The sequence below is a fragment of the Manis pentadactyla genome, chromosome 9, assembly GCF_030020395.1.
Source record: "Manis pentadactyla isolate mManPen7 chromosome 9, mManPen7.hap1, whole genome shotgun sequence".
In the NCBI taxonomy this organism is placed as follows: domain Eukaryota; kingdom Metazoa; phylum Chordata; class Mammalia; order Pholidota; family Manidae; genus Manis; species Manis pentadactyla.
In genome coordinates this window covers 95,473,384-95,496,306 of record NC_080027.1, presented here as the reverse complement: position 1 = coordinate 95,496,306, position 22,923 = coordinate 95,473,384, and the positions used below count along the sequence as shown (strand labels likewise).

At 36.5% G+C, this 22,923-nt stretch overlaps 1 protein-coding gene across 3 annotated transcripts in view; it reads left to right on the top strand.

Annotated features, from left to right (window-relative positions):
• Positions 1–22,923, top strand: part of AKT3 (AKT serine/threonine kinase 3) — a 339,823-nt gene that overhangs the window by 137,883 nt on the left and 179,017 nt on the right. For all 3 annotated transcript variants that reach the window (XM_036887665.2, XM_036887664.2, XM_036887663.2), the window contains one exon: positions 14,636–14,761. Coding sequence is in view for 2 of the 3 variants with exons in the window: in XM_036887664.2 (XP_036743559.1) it covers positions 14,636–14,761 (126 nt within the window). In the remaining variant the exon portion in view is untranslated. The remainder of the gene's footprint in view (positions 1–14,635; positions 14,762–22,923) is intronic.

Sequence of the window (22,923 nt, the reverse complement as noted above, 5' to 3'; positions counted from 1 at the left end):
CAGTTCTCTACTCTCAGCGTTGTCTACACTTACAGCTCCCTGACAGCAGGGAAGGCATGCATCCTTGCATTCTCAGTTCTTATGCTTATTCTGGCACTCACTAAGTACCTCTGAATGAATTAGAAGCCCAATTTTTCCAATTCTAAATAAAAATCTTTAAAGTACCTTATTCTCTGAACAGTGGTGCTCATTGAGCAGTACCTCAAAGTGAGTGAGCCGAACATGAGTCCGTAATGCTTTTGGAATGTTTTGTAGACATCACGCAATTTTCAGAGACTATCAACACACATCCAAAGCTGGTTGAGGACAATTGGTCAAAGAGATTGCATAAATGGCACCATGGACTTTAACACTTTTAATTTGCCCAAGAGCAAGGAAAAGAGCACACTTGAAAGGACTTCATAGTAAGGAGAATGATAACCTAAAACTTTAGGTATGTAGGAGCTGGAAAACCTAATAACATATTTAGTATTCACCCACAATATGCAGAAAGACTTCATTTTTTTAAGAGTTGCCTTTCACATTGTCTCTGTGTAGTTGAAAAACTGTTACTCTTTCCCACTGCAGTGTAGATAATACAAAAAAAATCCTTACGATTATTTTCATGACATCTGTAAAAGAGGATGATGATTTCAGTGAGAAACAGATTTCTTCCCCCTGAGAGACATTAATAGGGCTTTTACTTGGAACCAATTAGAGTATGATATTTGCAACCCACTATATAAAAATGTAACTGACAATTTCAAAGACTTCAAATTTTTTATTACATTTATCTTCATTGATTTCTTCAGTAACTATATTTGGTTTTAAGATATTTAAGATGTAGCACACTATTATGAATTACATACTCAGTATTGTTTATGGTGCTAATATTTATGAAAATCCACTAGTGGAAAAAAGGTTCTTCTGTATTTTTCTTGTAGTAGTTCATATGTGTGAATTTGATTGGCATCTCTCAACAAGAAACTAAATACTTGATATATTGTGAGCCATGAAATTAAGTAGATTTTAATGTGGAAGTTAACATTAAACCTCTTTTTGTCTTAGGTAACAGTTGACCCATTAAAACTTTTATTTAAGAGTAATGCCTTCTTAAAGTCACATAAATTTACTTCTACTGAAAGCTGCCACTTTCTGGTTTATAGCTCTTTGGAAATTCTTACAGTATTTGTTTTTTCATGGTACTGTACCCTGGGTATGTCATTTATTAGAATAACTCAGAGAGGTCTAGGACTTAAGCTCTTCTCTTTGAAAAACCAATTACCCCTCTGATATTCTATACCCCTATCTTAAAAAGGAAGTGAAAGTGTTACATTAATGCTGTGTTTTGATATTGGATAGCCTTTTCATTTACTTAGGGAGGATTCAAGTTTTATAACCTGACACTAGCTAAATTAGAGATTTTGTTTTTGCAGATGGAATAAATTTATTACTGATATTGCCCCGTTTGCTTGTTTATGTAAGTACTCCTGAGCAAGTGTGATACTGATTATAGAACAGGGAGCTTGGAGATAAATTATAATGATATTACCATAAATAATAATGCCCTTTTGTACTACATAACAGATATTTACATTGTGTCTTTACCAAAATCCTTCAGTTGGTACTGTTACAGTTCTCACTTTTCCGATGAGGATCCTGCGGAATAGAAAGGTAAAGGTCTTGTAGCTGATGAGTGGGAGAGTCAGACCCAGACCCAAGCTGTGTGGCCTCAGAGGCCTTGCCCAAGGGCGTCACATCTTACCTGGGGGATTTCAGTGAGAGACGGCCTAGGAAAAGAACTGAGGTGCTTTGAGATGCTTATTGACCTTATTTTCGCCATGACAATTTCTTTTACCTTTTATTACCCAACATAGCATTAGTTTTAAGTAAAATTTCTTTTGTTCTGGAAATTTGGCCACATGCCTTATCACAGTGACATGGTCAACTTTCTTTTTTGGCATAAAAATTATTGGCTCTTTACCTCTGTAAATAATGAAGGTTATAAAGAGGTTATGTTTTATTAAGATGCATTAAGTATGTATATCACCTATTCATTTTTTTCCCTCACAGATGACAAAGACAAATAATACATCTTAAAGACTTGGATTGCAATTAAACATGGAAATCAAACATAACAAATATTCTCAGGAAAGCTAAGCTTATAATTGTTTTATCTTTATGATAAGTCAAAACAATAGTGCATCTTTCCTGACATACTTGTGAGAATGCTTTCCCTTCTTAGGAGGTGATTAGTTTTTGAAGCCTGGGTTATAGCAATAGGAGTGGCTGTTGGGAATTTAGGAAGGTGTATCAACTGTATCAGTTATACAAATTAGAATTTCACTTTGTAGTACAACTGTGGTAACTGCTATCTTTTATTTTCTTTGTATTTTACCTAGGGAAGTAGCATATTTTAAAAATGATACTTAAGTATTTTGTCGTCTCATTAAATTGTAAATGATCATGGTTTAATGGGATTTGTAAAAACAGTGCTGTAGTTGTATAGATTTCTGGATTGAATCTGTATCCATTTCAAAAACATTTCAGTTAATCGGCCTAATTGTGTTTTTAGTATGTGACAGTTGAGGCTAGGCTTCCAGTAGAGGAGTATCTGTGAGCTCATCTCAGCCAGTATATACTTCACTGTACATCTAATGTTCTGTTTCTTGTGAAGTCAGAGTTACAATCAGGTTCTGGAGCACAGCCTAGCCTTAAAATAGAACCACATATTCATCAACATGATTTCATTTGTGAGGACACAAGCTGAATTACTTCAGAGTCTTTTTACCATTTGTATGTCTAAACAGACCTAGATACTCCCTAGTTATCCTAAACGTAAGACCATTTGAACATTAAAATCTGCATTTTTAGTCCTTAGACATATACGTTCCCAGCTCCTACTTTGGCACATTCTGATGATTTCAGCTTTTAAAAAGTGAAGATGTGATTATCAGTAAAGTGGTATTTGAAATTAAGTGAGCGGTAGGAAATGAGCAGTCAACTTTTTTGGATAACACAGAGTTGAATGCATATATATCATCCCTAATAAAGATGATCCATTTAAGTATTCTATCAAAATAGTTTAGGAGGAGAATATGAATTTAAACTCATACCATCTCTCAACTGAGGTTGTTACTAAAGATGAAGCCTGAGAGACAAAATACTATTTGTACTTAGCTGGGAAAATCAAGACTGTTTTGCATGGCCAACATTCACTCAAAAACATTAAGATGTTTTATTTGTTTTAAGAGATTATAGCATTGCAGGTGAAGGGGATAAAGAGGCACAGAATCTCAATCATTAAAAAAAAAACTAAAAGATTACAGGAAATATGTTATTCATTAAAAGTTGGCAAAAGTCCAGAATCTGAAGTCATTATAACTAAGTAAAACTAAATTCTACTAAGCACTCTCTTCCAACCCCTACATTTTCATAAAGAGAATTCTCTGCTAGTTACAGGAGTGATATGGGTTTTCCCTTTTACTTTCAGAAGGTAATAATATGAGTCTATACATTTCATGCCAAGAACTCAGTCAGTAGGGCTTTTTATGGTTCTATAAACAAGCCTCTGGTTATAGTGCTGAGAAGCTACAATTATACTCTTTTTTTAATTTTTATATTTTGGTATCATAAATCTACAATTACATGAACAACATTATGATTACTAGACTCTGCCCATTATCAAGTCCCCACCACATACCCCATTACAGTCACTGTCCATCAGCATAGTAAGATGCTATAGAATCACTACTTGTCTTCTCTGTGTTGTACAGTCTTCCCTGTGCCCTGCCCCACTACATTATGTATGCTAATTGTAATGCCCCTTTTTCCCCCTAATCCCTCCCTTCCCTCCCATCCGCCCCAGTCCCTTTCCCTTTGGTAACTGTTAGTCCATTTTTGGGTTCTGTGAGGATGCTGATGTTTTGTTCCTTCAGTTTTCTCTTTGTTCTAATACTCCACAGATGAGTGAAATCATTTGATACTTGTCTTTCTCCGCGTGGCTTATTACAGTGAGCATATACCCTCTAGCTCCATCCATGCTGTTGCAAATGGTAGGATTTGTTTTCTTCTTATGGCTGAATAATATTCCATTGTGTATATGTACCACATCTTCTTTATCCATTCATCTACTGATGGACACTTAGGTTGCTTCCATTTCTTGGCTATTGTAAATAGTGCTGCGATAAACATCGGGGTGCGTATGTCTTTTTCAAACTGGGCTCCTGCATTTTAGGGTAAATTCCTAGGAGTGAAATTCCTGGGTCAAATGGTATTTCTACTTTTAGTTTCTTGAGGAACCTCCATACGGCTTTCCACAATGGTTGGGAATAGTTTACATTCCCACCAGCAGTGTAGGAGGGTTCCTCTTTCTCCTTATCCTCGCCAACATTTGTTGTTTGTCTTTTGGATGGTGACCATCCTAACTGGTGTGAGGTGATATCTCATTGTGGTTATAATTTGCATTTCTCTGATAACTAGCGATGTGGAGCATCTTTTCATGTGTCTGTTGGCCATCTGAATTTCTTCTTTAGAGAAGGGACTGTTCAGATCCCAGCCCATTTTAAAATTGGATTATATGCTTTTTGTTTGTTGAGGTGTTGTGGGCTCTTTATATATTTTAGATGTCAACCCTTTATCGGATATGGCATTTATGAATATATTCATCCATACTGTAGGATGCCTTTTTGTTCTATTGATGGTGTCCTTTGCTGTACAGAAGCTTTTCAGCTTAATATAGTCCCAGTTGTTCATTTTTGCTTTTGTTTCCCTTGCCTGGGGAGATATGTTCATGAAGAAGTTGCTCATGTTTACGTCCAAGAGATTTTTGCCTATGTTTTTTTCTAAGAGTTTTATGGTTTCATGACTTACATTCAGGTCTGTGATCCATTTTGACTTTACTTTGGTATATGGCGTGAGACAATGACCCAGTTTCATTCTCTTGCATGTAGCTGTCCAGTTTTGCCAACACCAGCTTTTGAAGAGGCTGTCATTTCCCCATTGTATATGCATGGCTCCTTTATTGTATATTAATTGACCATATATTTTGGGTTAATATCTGGACTCTCTATTCTGTTCCACTGGTCTCTGGGTCTGTTCTTGTGCCAGTACCAAACTGTCTTGATTACTGTGGCTTTGTAGTAGAGCTTGAAGTTGGGAAGTGAGATCCCCTCTGCTTTGTTCTTCCTTCTCAGGATTGCTTTGGCTATTTGGGGTCCTTTGTGGTTCCATATGAATTTTAGAACTATTTGTTCCAGTTTGTTGAAGAATGCTGTTGCTATTTTGAAAGGGTTTGCATTGAATGTGTAGATTGCTTTAGGCAGGATGGCCATTTTGACAATATTAATTCTTCCTAGCCAAGAGCATGGGATGAATTTCCATTTGTTAGTGTCCTCTTTAATTTCTCTTAGGAGTGTCTTGTAGTTTTCAGGGTTTAGGTCTTTCACTTCCTTGGTTAGGTTTATTCCTAGGTATTTTATTCTTTTTGATGCAATTGTGAATGAAATTGTGTTCCTGATTTCTTTTTCTGCTAGTTCATCATTACTGTATAGGAAAGCAACCAATTTCTCTGTATTAATTTTGTATCCTGCCACTTTGCTGAATTCAGATATTAGTTCTAGTAGTTTTAGAGTGGAGTCTTTAGGGATTTTTAGGTACAATACCATGTCATCTGCAAGTAGTGACAGTTTGACTTCTTCTTTACCAATCTGGACGCCTTGTATTTCTTTGTTTTTTCTGATTGCCATGGCTAGGACCTCCAGTACTATGTTGAATAACAGTGGGGAGAGTGGACATCTCTGTCTTGTTCCCAGTCTTAGGTGAAAAGCTTTCAGCTTCTTGTTGTTAATTATGATGTTGGCTATGGGTTTGTCATATATGGCATTCATTATGTTGACGTACTTGCCCTCTATACCCATTTTGTTGAGAGTTTTTATCAGGAATGGATGTTGAATTTTGTTGAATCCTTTTTGAGCATCTATGGAGATGATTATATGGTTTTTGTCCTTCTTATTGTTGATGTAGCGGATGAAGTTGATGGACTTTTGAATGTTGTACTATCCTTGCATCCCTGAGATGAATCCCACTTGATCATGGTGTATGATACTCTTGATGTATTTTTGAATTCAGTTTGCTAATATTTTGTTGAGTATTTTTGCCTCTATGTTAATCAGGGATATTGGTCTGTAATTTTCTTTTTCAGTGGGGTCTTTACCTGGTTTTTGTATTAGAATGATGTTGGCTTCATAGAATGAGTTTGGAAGTATCCCCTCCTCTTCAATTTTTTGGAAAACTTTAAGGAGAATGGATATTATGTTTACTCTATATGTCTGATAAAATTCAGCAGTGAATCCATCTTGCCCGGGAATTTTATTTTTGAGTAGTTTTTTTTGATTACCGCCTCAATTTTGTTGCTGTTAATTGGTCTGTTTAGATTTTCTGTTTCTTCCTTGGTCAGTGTTGGAAGATTGTATTTTTCTAGGAAGTTGTCCATTTCTTCTAGGTTATCCAGCTTGTTAGCATATAGATTTTCATAGTATTCTCTAATAATTCTTTGTATTTCTGTGGGGTCCTTTGTCATTTTTCCTTTCTCATTTCTGATTCTGTTCATGTGTGTAGATTCTCTTTTTCTCTTAGGAAATCTGGCTAGAGGTTTATCTATTTTGTTTATTTTCTCAAAGAACTAGCTCTTAGTATCATTGATTTTTTTTCTATTGTTTTTTCTCAATTTTATTTATTTCTTCTCTGATCTTTATTATGTCCCTCCTTCTGCTGACTTTGGGCTTCATTTGTTCTTCTTTTTCCAGTTTCAATAATTGTGACTTTAGACTATTCGTTTGGGATTGTTCTTCCTTCTTTAAATAGGCCTGGATTGCTAAATACTTCCCTCTTAGAACTGCCTTTGCTGCATCCCATTGAAGTTGGGGCTTTGTGCTGTTGCTGTCATTTGTCTCCATATATTGCTTGATCTCTGTTTTAATGTGTTCATTGATCCATTGATAATTTAAGAGCATGTTGTTAAGCCTTCATGTGTTTGTGAGCCTTTTTGCTTGCTTTGTACAATTTATTTCTAATTTTATTACCTTTGTGATCTGAGAAGTTGGTTGGTACAATTTCAATCTTTCTGAATTTACTGAGGCTCTTTTTGTGGCCTAGTATGTGGTCTATTCTGGAAAATGTTCCATGTGCACTTGAGAAGTATGTGTATCCTTCTGCTTTTGGGTGTAGAGTTCTGTCGATGTCTTTTAGGTCCATCTGTTCTAGTGTGTTGTTCAGTGCCTCTGTGTCCTTACTTATTTTCTGTCTGGTGGATCTGTCCCTTGGAGTGAGTGGTGTGTTGAAGTCTCCTAAAATGAATGCATTGCATTCTATTTCCTGCTTTAATTCTGTTAGTATTTGTTTCACATATGTTAGTGCTCCTGTATTGGATACATATATATTTATAATGGTTATATCCTCTTGTTGGACTGCCCTCTTTATCATTGTGTAATGTCCTTCTTTATCTCTTGTTACTTTCTTTGTATTGAAGTCTATTTTGTCTGATACAAGTACTGCAACACCTGCTTTTTTCTCCCTATTGTTTGCATTAAATATCTTTTTCCATCCCTTCACTTTTAGTCTCTGTATGTCTTTGGGTTTGAGTTGAATCTCTTATAAGCAGCATATAGATGGGCCTTGCTTTTTTATCCATTCTAATACTCTGTGTCTTTTGATTGGTGGATTCAGTCCATTTACATTTAGAGTGATTATCGATAGATATGCACTTATTGCCATTGCAAGCTCTGGATTACTGGTTACCAAAGGTTCAAGGGTAGCTTCTTTACTATCTAACTGTCTAATTTTCACTCACTTATTATGCTATTATAAACACAGTCTGATGATTCTTTATTTCTCTCCCTTATCCTCCTCCACTCTTTATATGTTAGGTGTTTTATTCTGTACGTTTTTGTGTTTCCCTTGACTGCTTTTGTGGGTAGTTTATTTTATTTTTTGCCTTTAGTTAGTATTTGGTTGTTCTGCATTCTTTGCTGGAATTTTATTTTCTCTGGTGACATCTATTTAGACTTAGGAGTACTTCCATCTAGAGCAGTCCCTTTAAAATACCTTGTAGAGGTGGTTTGTGGGAGGCAAATACCTTCAACTTTTGCTTATCTGGAAATTGTTTAATCTCTCCTTCAAATTTAAATAATAATCTTGCTGGATACAGTATTCTTGGTTCAAGGCTCTTTTGTTTCATTGCATTAACTGTATCTTCTGGCTTGTAAGGTTTCTGTTGAGAAGTCTGATGATAGCCTGATGGGTTTTCCTTTGTAGGTGATTTTTTTTCTTTCTTTGGCTGCCTTTAATACCCTGTCTTTGTCTTTCATCTTTGCTGTTTTAATTATTATATGTCTTGTTGTTGTCCTCCTTGGGTCCCTTGTTTTGGGAGATTTGTGGGCCTCCATGGTCTGAGAGACTATTTTCTTCCCCAGCTTGGGGAAGTTGTCAGCAGTTATTTCTTCAAAGACACTTTCTATCCCTTTTTGTCTCTATTCTTCTTCTGGTACCCCTATAATGTGAATATTGTTCTGGTTTGGATTGGTCACAGAGTTCTCTTAATATTCTTTCATTCCTAGATCCTTTTATCTCTCTCTGCCTCACTTCTCTGTATTCCTGTTTTCTGATTTCTATTCCATTAACAGTCTCTTGCATCTCATCCAGTCTGCTCTTAAGTCCTTCTGTTGGTTGTTTCATTTCTGTTATCTCCCTCCATAGTTCATCCCTTGGCTCTTGCTTATTTTTCTGCAGGTCCACTGGCATGGTTATAACTTTTATTTTGAATTCTTTTTCAGGAAGATTGGTTCCATCTATCTAGCCAGGCCCTCTCTCTGGAGTTGTTTGAGTGATTTTGGACTGTACCAGATTCTTCTGCCTTTACATGGTGATGGAAGTGATCACCCACTGTTGTTGCATGTGTCAGCTGGGAGGACAAAGTCCCTTCCTGTTTTCTGGTCACCTTGCCCTTCTCCTCTGCCTGTGCTGGTTACCCACACACAGGGAGCAGTCTCTGGGTTAATTCCCTGAACTGCCCTGGGTGGGGCAGCCCTCGGGATAACCTAGGACACTGAGGCGGGTTGCAGATGTGCTGGGTATGTTCTCCTGTGAAAACTGCACCTCTTCATGCCTTCCAGACCTTGCACTGGCTTCCTCTGCCAGTGCCGGACAGCTCCGTGCTGGTGGCAGGCTCTGGGTCTGTCCTGGTTAGCTGTGCTCTGGGAGAAGACTCTTTGTGGTTGCTGTGGTCGGGGCTGCTCCCCGGCTGGTCCACAGCAGTGGCGGGTCATCTGGTTTGCTTGCAGTGCCAGCGTGGGTGAGTGAACGGCAGTCTGCTTATTGCCGTGAGGAGCTTCAGAGCTGCATTGCCACCCAGGGCGTTAGGGTGCTTGAAGTTCCTTAAGATTTCCAGCTTGCTGGGTTGAGCACTCCCGGATGATTTTGTCTACCTGTTAACCCCTTGTCCCTTTAAGACTTTTAAAGAGCCGGCTTTTCTTTTGTCCCAGGGGAGCTGGCTGTGGGTACCTGCCCACAGTCTCCTTCTCTGAGTTTACTTTTCCGTTTCTCTAATATCCAGTACACTGTGCCATGTGTGTCTGTCGTGCGGGTGCAGATTACTAGAGCTGGTTATTTAGCAGTCCTGTGCTTCCACTCCCTCCCCACTCTGACTCCTTTCCTCCTGCCAGTCAGCTGGGGTGGGGGGAGCGCTCAGGTCCTGCCGGGTCACAGCTTTGTATCTTACCCTTTTCGTGAGATGCCGAGTTCTCGCAGATGTAGATGTAGCCTGGCTGTTTTACTGTATCTTCTGGTCTCTCTTTTAGGAATAGTTGTATTTGCTGTATTTTCAAAAATATATATGGTTTTGGGGGGAGATTTCCACCGCCCTGCCCATGTCGCCATCTTGAGCGCCTCTTCCTACAATTGTATTCTAAGGCTGCTGTAACAAATTACAATAAATTGCGTGGCTTAAAACACTGGACACTTATTGTGTCACTGTTGTAGGGGCCAGAAGTTAGAGGTCAAGGAGTCAGGCAGGTCACACTCTCTTTGGAAGCTTTAGAGGAAAATACATTCCTGTCCTTTTCAGTATAGTGTCCTCAGGTGATCCTTGGCTCCATCCCTCCAATCTCTGTCTCCGTGAGCTCATTGCCTTCTCTTCCTCTTTGTGTGTCAAATCTCTCTCTGCCTTACTCTTGTAAGAATATTGTAATTGGATTTAGGGCTCACTCGATAATCCAGGATAAACACCTCTTCTGAAAATCCTTAATCACATCTTTTGTCACATTAGGTATTATTCCCTGGTTCCGGGGATTAGGTTATATATGTACCTTCTGGGGTTTGCCATTCAGTCTCCAAAAAATCCAAAGTATCGATTCTTTTTGGGAAATAAATATATGTGTTTTGATATTGGCGCCAGCATGGTTCAAAAAATATATAAAGCCTCCAGCCAAGGTGTATGAGAAGGAATTGGAAGCACCCTTAATGTAGATAGAAAGGTGGGAAGAGGTTGTGTCGGAAATGCCCAGTGTGACTGTGGTGCTTACTGAAGCTTTCTCAAGACAGTGCATGCACATTGTGAATGTATATTGGTGGGAGTCATAGAACAATCTTTTCACAGGACTTGGCACCCCTTAAATGCCGCTGCTCTTTTTAACAGAAGTTTCTCATTATATCCAGGCTGTCTCTTAAAAAAGTTGAAACCTGTGGGCTAGAAGTATGACACATTTGGTTTTAATGTAACAAGTATAAACTTCAGTGTAAATTCTGTTTAAAATAAAAGATGTGGCGGACTTTTAGTAGTCTGTCTTAAAAGGATTGGCAGCGCAGAGGGTACCTTTGTTTTTGGTTCTTAGCCCCATAAATGCCAAGAATTTGTGGCCGCATTTTTTGAAGAGCCTGAGAAAGTAGTGCACTTGCACTGCCTAAGCTACTGAGTCAGTGAGGAAGGTACTGAGGTCCTTTTCTATGACCAGCTGGACAAGAGCCAGTTTTCTCAGAAACCCCAAGGCTAAAGAAACAACTCCACTTTGCTAGCACTGTGCACATAAAAGGTATAACTTTCATACTCCCTGAACTAGGATCATCTCCTTCATGTGTGCTGTGTCTAATAGGTGGCAATAAAGTATATTTTTCTGTTTTATTTAAACCTTGTGAGTTCGTATCCTCTGTAAGGCCCATTTGTTTGGAGGATAAAGAACCTCATCCTCAGTTTCTCTTTTGGAACTAGAAAATAAATAAATAGACTAACACATCATGCTGTTATGTGAACTTTACTTGAGAATGTTAATGGGAACCTATAATAAAGGATCTGCTTTCAGAAAATATTCAGAACCATTCTCCAAATTTTATTGGGTACCTCAAATCTGGTGTAATACTGGAATATAAGTTCTATGTGTTAAAGATCTTGTCTTTCTTTCTTTTTTATCAACTCCTATGTCTCCAGTGTCCAGAATGAATAAATGAATGAATGAACATATAAGTAAACACACTCTAAGCATCTTTTCAGAAAGCCCATTCATATTACAGATGGAAAATGACAAGAAAACAAAAATCAGGAGTCTTCCACTGAAAATTTGAGATCTACTGTTAGCTTACTGTGTCTGTGTAATTGTTGATTAATTTAACTGAATTGGTTCAAAATTATACCGATATATATGTGAGAAGTAATACTTATTTTTCTTTTGTCAGGAAGGGACACTGACTTTTCAGTTGTTCTCCTGTATGAATGACTGTGGCACTGCCTTGTTCTATCGTGTGTCAGGAATGCACAATAGATTTACTCTCAGAGAACTCTTTGGCAATCCCAAGTCCTGCTTTAGGACACAAATGTTTTGAATGTCCTGAGATTTATGTGGTGATGTTGCGTGGCTTTCATCTGAGCATGTAAATACTTAACTGACTGACAGGAAGTTATTCTTAGAAATCAAAACTTGATGTTTATTTAATTCCTATTTCTTGAATAAGGGTATTCAGTACTTTTGTAAAATGTGTTATCCTAGTTTTATATGTGTTACCATGTCATTAAATCTTTTAAATGAATTTGTTTCATTTTCTCTTTGGAATACTTATTAAAGTACTACTTATTATTTAGTTTGACAGATAAAACATCTTGTTCCCGTATAAATATGTTACTGTTTTATAGTAGCATTTGAAATCTAAATGTTATACCACTAATTAGAGAATTAGTATCTAATAATTTAATATTTTATGTGGAATACATTAAAGTGGAAAAATAAGAGAAGTACAAGAAGGAAGAAACTATTTCTTTGTTAAAGGAAACCATGTCTAACGTTCTCAATTTTCAGATTTTTTAACAGTAGGGCCATATTTTTTTCAGTAAAACAAAAGTGAGGAGGAGCCTCAGGTTTTCTTTTCCTTTTCCTTCGAGTTCCTTTTATGTGCTGAGATGATGTTCATACACACATCCTTCATTTATTCATTTAGTAAATTTTACTGAGCCTCCATCCAGTGGAAAGCACTAGGTTCAGCACTTTGAGTGTATTACTGCGAGGAAAAGGAACTGACTGTATTTACTGCCAAAATTAGAATTTTGGAGAATCTCTCTGCCATCGTGAGCTGGACATCTTCCTCCTGCTTCCTTTTCTGATGAGATCTGTAGGGATAACGAGTGTGATTGCATAATGAACTATGTCAGTATTTGGAAGATTAGTAGTATAATTCAGTGAACCAGTGTTTTTTAAACAACCAATGTATGATGTTACAAAGTTATGCATAGTGTAATAGATTCATTCAATATACAGTATAGACCAATGAATTTTCATGTAAGAGTACAGAAAGTTCATTGACATGGTTTTAAATTCCACACTGCAATGAGCCTTTTTAGAAAACTACCACTGCCAAATGCTGGTGTAGTATCAAAGAAAGATGTCCATAAGTATCTGAATACTCTCCCCTTTTCCAGCTATGTATCTGTTTGAGTAAGGTTTTTTCCCTGTATTTCAACCAACACAACACACTGCAACAGATGGAATGCTGAAGCAGGGATGAAAATCTGGCTATCTTCTATTAAGCCAAATGTTAAAGAGATTTGCAAAAATGTAAAGCAATTCTCCTCACAATTTTTTTTTGTTTTAGAAAATACAGTTATTTTCATAAGAAGATGTTATTTGTTAGGTATTTATGTAATGAGTTTATTATTTTTAAAGGAGGTAATAAAAAAGAATTTAAATTTTCATCTTTGCATGCAGTAAAGGTTATAGATATAATCTACATAATAGAAATTTGTTGGCATTCTCAGTAAAATTTAAGGGTGTAAAGAGGTCTGAGATAGGAAGTTTAAGAATTGCTGATTCAGAGGAATGATTCCACATCTAAAGTATTTGTTGGGGTGAGATTATGGAGTTGCTTATGTTTTATGCTCAGAGACATGTACTTAAAAGTGACTAGTAAGGAATCAGAATGTTTGGGGGCAGAAAAATGATGAAATCAAAGTGGCTCACACAGACACAGGTGACCTGGAGCTGACAGACGGATGCGTTAGGATGGAAAGGCAGTCACAGAGCAGGAGCAGAAGGGCAGGTGCATGGTGTGGGCCCAGCGCTGGCAGGGCCAAATGAGAGAGCCTTGTGAAGGCAATGTTGACCTGGCTATTGCCAGGGGAAGGAGAGGGGGCTGTCCAGTGTTGGTTTGAGCTTGGGTAACAGGTCAAGAGAAGTTGATTTGCAGGGAAAGTTGAACATTTTCAAATTTTTGTAGTTCTATGATTAAGGATTTGAGATCGAATAACCAGGTAGAAATACCCTTTAGGGAACAAGAAATGTTGGGACCAGGTAGCCTTCCAGCTTTTGTGGTATCAGTGGAGCACCTCTGTGCTTAAAATTAAGAAGAATCCATTATGAGGTAAGCAAATGGTGATCTGGTTGCTAAAAATTTATATTTTGGTAGCTAGGTAATAGTTTATGTCAAAATTGACTAAAATACACATTTATTGACTATTATGTGCTTGGCACTGTACGATGTGTTGTTACAGATATTACAGACTGTGTGTGTGTGTGCATGACTTTTAAACTCTGTTAACCTATGTTCTTTCATTCCTTTGAATTAGTTACAGGCTTATACAGAAGATTATTTTCCTATACAAAATAGCAAAATATTGTTTAAATAAGTTATGAAGATTTAATGATGAAAATAGACTTTTTTCCATTTCTTTTTAAAAAATGACACACTGAATGTTTAATGGAACAGAGACATCTATTTCTTATCCCTCTTTATGATAAGTGGTTTTCATCGAAATTCCTTGATAGTGTGTGGATGATTTACCAAAGCTTTCTAAACAGTTGAAAAATATGCTCTAACAACCATCTGATAAAATGAAAAACTGAACAAAATGTGTACTCAGACGAATAATTTTCTGAAGAAATAATGGTGCAAATGAATTATCAAAGTGTGAAATCACTAAAAACAAAACATGTTTGGGTTTTTATTGAATCTTAATTGCAGGCTTATATATTTTCTTTTGTGAGCTACGTTAAAAGAAAATTGCCTAGCCAAATTTTTGGAGGCCAGTGTTGTAGGACAGATATTGTACCCTAATTTATTTTTCACATAAAAGCTGCTGTTCATTTTTTTCTCCAGCATTAACATGCATGCTTTCCTCATGCAGGAGAATATATAAAAAACTGGAGGCCAAGATATTTCCTTTTGAAGACAGATGGCTCATTCATAGGATATAAAGAGAAACCTCAAGATGTGGATTTACCTTATCCCCTCAACAACTTTTCAGTGGCAAGTAAGTTAATTATAATTGTTTACTCCCCTTGTATTTATGTTATGACCTCATGTGTTGGATATCTTGAGATACATGAGAAGCCCATGAAAAAGTTTAGGTTTACAGTTAAGAGCAGAGAAATTTTCAACTTAGAATTTCAAATTCCTTAATATACAGATTATTAGTAATATGGTCTTTTATGCAGTATAGTTCTATATTTTTTACAATTAATGAGTATGATATAGTTTCCTGAATATATCCCTGAAATTTTTCTTTATAAAACGTAGACAGAGACCTTTGAACTTGGTTGTAAGATGCCGTACTTGGTGCATTTCTAATCAAAGTTTCCTGTTATAATCGTAGCTCTTTTGATTAATTATATAATAAAAAACAAGTAATTTACATTAGAAATTATTTTCTGGGGAGATTTTATGTTTACAGTTAAGTTTTTCTTATTGATATTTAATAAAAGTGTTTGTAATTTAAGCTTATTGAGAAACTACGTATTTGCTTAAACATAGCACAGAATAAACTGAGAGATGATGATGACAAGGTTTATTATTGCTCTGACCAGGCTCTTCAGACTGTTCAAATTCTGATGAATCAATAAAAGGGTCTTTCTGTGTTAATTCAGAAGTAAAGCATTTAAACATTATGCTAGGTTCAAATAAATTTATATAAGAGCTAATATCTATATTATTGAGATAAAATCTTTAATTGAATACCATTCTTAATTTTGATTTTGGTTGTATGTTGTTTTCTGTTAGCTTCAATATGAGGGAAAATTGAAGCAAAAAATACAATAAAATAGCAACAACAAGAAATTCAAGATAATGAAAGTCTTGAATGTTATAAAAGTCATTTTGTCATTCTGTAGAGCCCCAGCCTTTCTTATGGATAGTATCTTTAATTTTCTTAAAGAATAAAACAATAAAGGGTTTGTGAAATTATTTAAATGATAAAGATACTAACTTTAAAAAAAGAACCTTTCTATTTATATAGATGGATTCATATGTAGGGATTTCATTTTTTAAAAAGAACACTGTGATATGTATATATTAGTTAAGGAAATGATTTTTCTCCCACTGAAATGCTCTTTGGATATTTATGACTTTCTTTCAACAGAAAATTATTTTTTAAACCCTATTGTCAATTGGAATAATATCTTGTATTTTGTATTGACTTAAGAACACATTTTCATTCTAAAGGTCTTTTGGGCAAGCATTTGCTTTAAAGTGATAGAAATTGGCTTTTAAAACCCTAGCAGCATACATTATCATATCCTACGTAAAGCCAGTATGGTTTCTTAGTTTCTCTATTTTATGAGCAAATGCTATTGGTTTGTCTGAAATAATTTATAAAAGTACAGAACTCCTGTATATGCTGATCAAAATGCAGCATTTTTTGACCTTATGAAATTTCACACCCCAACAAGTTTTAAAGACATACTGTATGTCAGAGTCTGCCAACATCTGCTCCAACACTTCCACTGGCAGAGGCTGAAATCAATGCTGCACTCTTGGGGAGAGATCCTATTTAGTGACTGACAGCCAGCTTATCCATGAAATAATTAATAGCTGACATCTGTAATCTTTACTTGTATAACCAGGTAGTTGTAGGCAGTTCACTCAAACTAGCAAATAAAGTTATAGACCAGCTGTTTAGTGTTTAGAAGTGTACTCACATGGATCACAAACTAAATAAATGATTTTTAGTTAATTATTCTTGAAGGTAAACTTTTTGCATTCTTAAACAGTCTACTTAATAATTACCTGAGGAAATAATGAGTAGTGAAATGGACACTGGTTAGACAAACAGTTCAAATTTCAGCTTTGCTACAAGCCCTGGGTATGACCTTGGGCCCCTCATTCTCTGAAACTCTCTGGTGTTTAGTTCCTTCATCGGTATAGTGTAAACATTTGGACGTACCAGATTGTCTCAAAATTCTGTGATTCTGAGAGGGAGTGAATAAGTGAATAAGGAGTTAAGCAATCATAATAGAAATGAAGGACGTTCCAGGCAGAGGGGGACAAAGGACGTCATGGGGCATTAAGAGAAGGAATGGTTGGAGCAGGAGAGGGTCACTTTACCAGTGCTTTCCCCTGTTTAATATATGATGAAAGAGACTTTTTCAAGGTATTTTGGGAAATGTTATAAATACCTATTTCCACAGATAGCTACCTGTGAGTCTCCAGTTTTTCCTGGTAATTAAAAGTGGTACTTCAGATTTATTCGATGTGAGTTTTAATGGAATTTTACCAAAAATGGGTTTTTTATCCATATGAAAAAATAAAGTATGAGAACTTGGAGGCACTTGGAATTGATCTTTCCAATCTCATTAAGTTTCAAGTTCCTTTCCTTCTGACTGAAATTTTCTGAAACAGTAGACTGTAATTGTCAGTCCACTGCCATCTAGCTTTCTGTTACTCACTTGATTGAAACCACTTTAGATAGTTCTCCAGTGACTCCTCAATTGCCAGGCCTGGTAGGTGGTTTTCAGATCTTTTCCTGGATTCAGATCTAGGCTGCATTTTGTCCTGTTGATCACTAGTTTTGTCCTGGGATAATCTCCCACTGTGTTCTGGAATGCTCCTCTCTCCTGGCTTTCTTCCTTTGCCTTTTGCATGCATTTTGGTATCTAACTGGGTCCTCGCCAAGCACTCCTCTCACTTGGTCCCCTGTCCCTGCAGTTGTCACATTCCCGTCTAAGTAAGCCATGTAAAGGTAGTATGCAGCTTAGGTACCTTCAGGACAGGCCTCTCTCCTGAGCATTAGGTTACTGTAGTCAACTGACTTCAGGGCGTCTTTACCTAGATATTTTTTGGATTCAACAGGTCCTAAGCTGAACTGAAGATAATCTGGCTTGGTTTCCTTTATATTCAGTATCCCAGTTCTGTTTTGGGCAGAAACCTGGATCCATTTCATTCTATGCCTTTTTCTCTATAATCTTCACTCCAATTCATTTCTAATCTTGCTGATTTTGCTTCTTATTTCTTGAACTTAAAGCCTTTCTCTGCTACAGATTCCTAACAGAAGCTCTGCCTCTGCTTTCTACCACTCTCATTCTTTCTCCCTTCATGTGACTGTCAAAGTGATTCTAAAATTAAATCCTAATGATGCGTTCAACTTTGAAAGCCCTGCCCTGGTTCTTTGTTGCCTACTGGATGAAGTCCAGCTTCCCGAATGTATCATAGAAGAATCTGCTCAACCTGGCCTCTGCTTTCAGCTCTCACTTCACCTCTCTTGGGGAGTTTATACTTTAGCAGATTGAACTGTTCATAATTCCCTGTACAAACTATATTGCCTTTTTACTCTGAGCCTTTGTTTATGCTGTTCCCACTGATTGGAATGTTCTTCTGTCCTCTTTTTGTCTGGATAGGGTTTTTTTTCCCCATCCTTTAAGACGTAATTCAGATTTAAATTCCCAACCTCATTCTTTGCTAAATTATTCCTCTGCCCTTCATAGAGCTGTTATCTTTTGTTGTTATCACATTATTCCTTGGTTATCTTCTTTATGTGTTAGGTCTTATCTTTTGTTGTTATCACATTATTCCTTGGTTATCTTCTTTATGTGTTAGGTCTTTCTACTAATCTGTGAATTATTTTAGGAGGAAGAGCCTACTGTTATTATCTTATATCTCCTAGTGCCTACCTGTTGTTAGGGCTTAATAACTATTTTTGAGTGAATGTCTGAAAACATCTAGTCCAGATTTCTCCTTTTTTAGATGAGAAAAATGAAGCCTTTAGAAATTCAGTGATCTGAGGTTGCTTTACTTGTTAATTGCAGTTAAGTATCAAGATTAAAGCTCATATTTGTCTACTGTCATTTAAATGTTATTTCCCTGCCCCACCCCCATACTATGACATTTTCCCTAGATTAAGAGCTTTAAGATCTGATTTTGAGTCTTCTAGCACTTAAATTGCTAGATATCCTTTGGCATGCAGAATGTAAATTTACCAAGCCCTATAAATTGTGGGTAACAATATTTGACCTTCATCCTCACCCTTCTTTGGTGGATCAAATATGAACTACATGTGAAAGTGCTTTCTAAATGTAGTGCTGTAAAAATTTAAGTAAAAAAATTATTTTCAAGCAAAGTATATCTCTAATCAGAATTATGGTTTGGTAAATTGCTAATTATAGATTGAGATTATCTTTGTCTAGGGACATTACATTTTGAGTGAAAAATAATGCAGGGTACACACAAGCATTATTATAGAGCTGTGTTCAAAGGCACTTCTTTGAGCACAAAAGCTGTCTGCCCAGTTGTCATGGTCTCTGACATTTTGATAGTTTTCAGCCCAACTCAAAAGTGAAACAGTTCTCACTAGAGAACTTGAGCATTTGTCTAAATGTGTTGGTGCTCATCCTACTTTTATCTGTTCGTTGTTACTCTCAGTGGTGGGGAGGGAGAAGTGCTGGCCTGTCCCCAGAAGCACCTAAAATTCTGCCTTATTCTGTTACTACTTCTGGTCCACTCTGACAGCATTCCTTTCTTTTCTGAAACCTTTCTTCCATCCCTTTAAAAAAAAAAAAAAAAGGTTGGTGTGCAGCTTTTAGGCCAGTTTTAAAAGCAAAATGAAATATTTACTTACCTGTTTTTCTTCTCTTCGAAAGAAAGTAATCATGGGGTTTGAGCTATGACTAAGTACTAGACTGAGATTTTCAATATGTATAAAAATCAGTTGAGTCCTATTAATGCTACCACTGGTTGTTCATGGGGATAAATTACCTTTGACTTGATTCTTAGTCTTATGTAACACATAATACAACTGAGAATAACAATCCTATAAATCTAGAATATCCCTGTAGTATGTAAGTATACAGGGATTATGAGACAAGGATTATGAGAGGTCAGAATAGCTCACTTTTAAAGAGTTTAGTTATCAAACCAGACTAGATATTAAAAGTAGTGTAAAATACAATTTTTGTGTGTAGGAATTTGTCATTGACTCTGGAAGACAGGCACATAGAACACATAGTAACATGAAGAAGAACGAGATTAATAGCCAAAATGAATTTCATAGAAAATAAATGTTGTACAAGTTGAGAGAATAGGTAAAGGAAAGCTAGGGTGACTAGATAAGGATTTATTCATGAGCTGAGATTAACGTGAGTCCTTAAGGATGGGTGACGTTTTAGTTTTTGGAAGAAGGAGGGCATTCTCTGTGAGGTTCACAACATGAGCAAACTTGAAGCCTGGAATTAGGGAGTTGCTTGTGTTGTGCAGAGTTTAGGCAATGTCCTGGGTGAACAGAGGATTTATGTTGGAGAAAAGAAAAGTTAAGATTAGATTGTCAAAGCTCCTGGATACCAGTTTGCTTTTAATGGAAACCAGTTGGAACCCTAACCCTGTTTTTGTTCTGCGTGATTTTTTTAGATCATTATATGTACTTGACCAGTTGAAGATTTGGTCTTTTTTCCCCTAATTATGATCAGATTTTTAGTAAACAAAGTTGTATTTGGGGGTAATAGGTGAATCTCACTGTAAGGAATTGATGTGTTACTTAAAAATTCATCAAGTGAATAACTATGAATTGAATCCTCCTTTCTTCCTGTCCTTCATTTTTATAGGTGGTACTGTATTCATGTATTTGCAAAATTTCAGTCAAGTTTGGAATGGGGAATAGGGAATACCTTTTTAAAAATTACCTTTAAAGGAGATAGTTTTTAGAAAATTCTTAAGAGTAATAATACCATGTTTAGTCACATATTTTCTTCCTCTCATTCAAATCACACTCCATTTTGAGAAGAAAAAAATTCCCACAGAATTTCTACTCTTCCCTTCCTCCTTTTTTCTATGTTAGACAAAAACTGTGCAAAAAAGAAAAAGTGAAGTCTCGTTTCGATGGATGTGACTGTGACCGTCTAGAGTTTCAAATCCAGCTCCTAGCAGTCCTCCACATCTCTGAAAGACTTCCTCAGTTGTATGTACTTTATGAACATGAATATATATGTGTATCATTTGAGCATTAGATAACCTCACGATTTTAATAGTTCCATCATTACAGCACTAGAGGTGATCTCAGATTTCTCTTAGATCCTGTGTCTTCCTTGTAGCTTTAATGATTTCTTACTCTCTTTCCTGATTTGCTTCAAAGCTAATTTATTTAGTATCAGTCTTTACCTTCTAAGTACCATTCATCGATATATAAATTGGTATGGCATGTATCTAGCATCAAGAGGAGTGATAAGCTTCTAGAGCACAGTGACTGTGTCTATTGTATTCATTTAAAATTTTTCTATAATGGTTATTGTAAGAGTTGCTATACTGGAAGGTTATTGGACTTGGAATCTGGAGACCTGAGTTTGAGCCTTGGTTCTGCTACTTTACTAGCTGTGTGACCTTGGGAAGATCACATAAGTTCTTTGATCTTCATTTCTCTCATCATTAAACATGAGGTTAATAATATCCATACCTCAGGGTTATGGTGAGGATTAAATGAGATGATATATGTGAAAACACTTCGTAAATTGTGAAATGCTATGCAAATAAAAGTATTGATATAAGATACTCAGTAATATTTGCTCAGTTGAGTGAAATGCATTCTTTCCACTCCAGCTAAATTACATAGGAGTAGGGAGGAAACTACTTTGTTGAGTTTTCTATAAAGAACATGGCAAGTCCTACATAGAACCTGTTCACAATAATCTCTTGCAGTTGAGGCCAGCTATTATTACTTGGTTGGGGGAAATATCCTCGTTTGCTTTAATGCCAGTCTGTAGGGACTTGCCCTTCTTGTAACTCAACACCATGAGCTAGACCCCCCAATCCATGTGTCTGGCCTCCTCTGGCCAATGAAGAAAATGTCACTGCAGCTGAAAGGCAGCACCACTGGACTGGCCTTGGAGGGACCAGGTGCAGACCAAATTCTTTGGCCTTTGGAAGGGAAAGCTTCTACAGGTGGATGCAAGTCCATGTGACTTTTGTTACCCCCTTTTTAGTGATAAGTTGTTTTGTTTTTTACTAAAAGTAATAAAAATCCTCAAATATCTTTGGGATTGGTTCTAAGAGGAGCCCTTGGTTACCATCCATTGGGGGGAGGATTAATTTGGTTCTTCCTTTGATGATTACTCTTCTGTAAGATGGAGGATGCAATAGGGATTGTTCTTAGGGGAAGGCAGGTAAGGAGTGATAATCTTTGTTTGGTAGCTTACATTAAGTGATGGGAGAACATGGAAGATTCAAACAAACCAGCCTCTTTTCCTTTTTCCTTCTTTCCTTTTCCCCTTTCTCCCTTCTCTTCCTTCTTTTCCTCCTTCTCTCCCCACCTGCCTCCTTCTTCCTCTGTCTCTTGCAGCTTCACCTAAGGTCAGCAGTTAACCATCATCATCCAAAGATGCCGCTGAAGTAAAAGAATGTTCTACATGTAATTGTTTCACTGAATTATTCTTAAATATGTTACTCTTGACTCCTTCCTTACTTCATTTCCTAGTCGTCCCAGATAACAACCTCACACCCTTAATTTCTATTTTTGAAATTTCCTACCTTGTGTGCATATGATATAAACACAATTTAGAAACATAGGAGTTATCACAATTAATATTTAAACATATTTTTTAAAAATCTAAGTTCTAATGAATAGAAAGCTTTTATTGAGGGTTTATTGTGTTCTCAACATTGTACCAGGTACTGAGGGAAAAAAGAGGGAAATAAGGAAACCAGCTTTTCTTTGAGCGTTACTATGTGCCAGGCACTTTCACGTGTTATCTCATTTAATCTTCACAACAACATTCTGAGATAAGTATTATGTTCTCTATTTAAAGAGACTGAGAGAGGTGATGTGACTTACCTGGCAAATGAACCAGAATTTCAGCCCATGTCAAGCAGAATGCTAACCTTGAAACCCGTGTCCATTTCGTTAATTCACAGACATATGATAGAGCCTGTTGTTTTGGAGAATTTATAATCTAGTGGCAAAAATCTGCCACAAACCCTTATTTGTATTTTTGATATGATTCAGTTTTGAAGTAAGTTTCACAACTAACATTCAGTAAGAATTTAGCAAAAGAAGGATCATTGAGGACTGGATCATTAAGAAAAGCTTCTTGGAAATTGAGATTGTTTGGAGAAATGGTGAGATTTCAAAAGATGGAGTATAAACCAGGTAACAGGAATAGCATTAATTTGAAAATTTACTTCTGAGAAACTTCAGCTGAATCTCTTATTGTTAATTTAAAA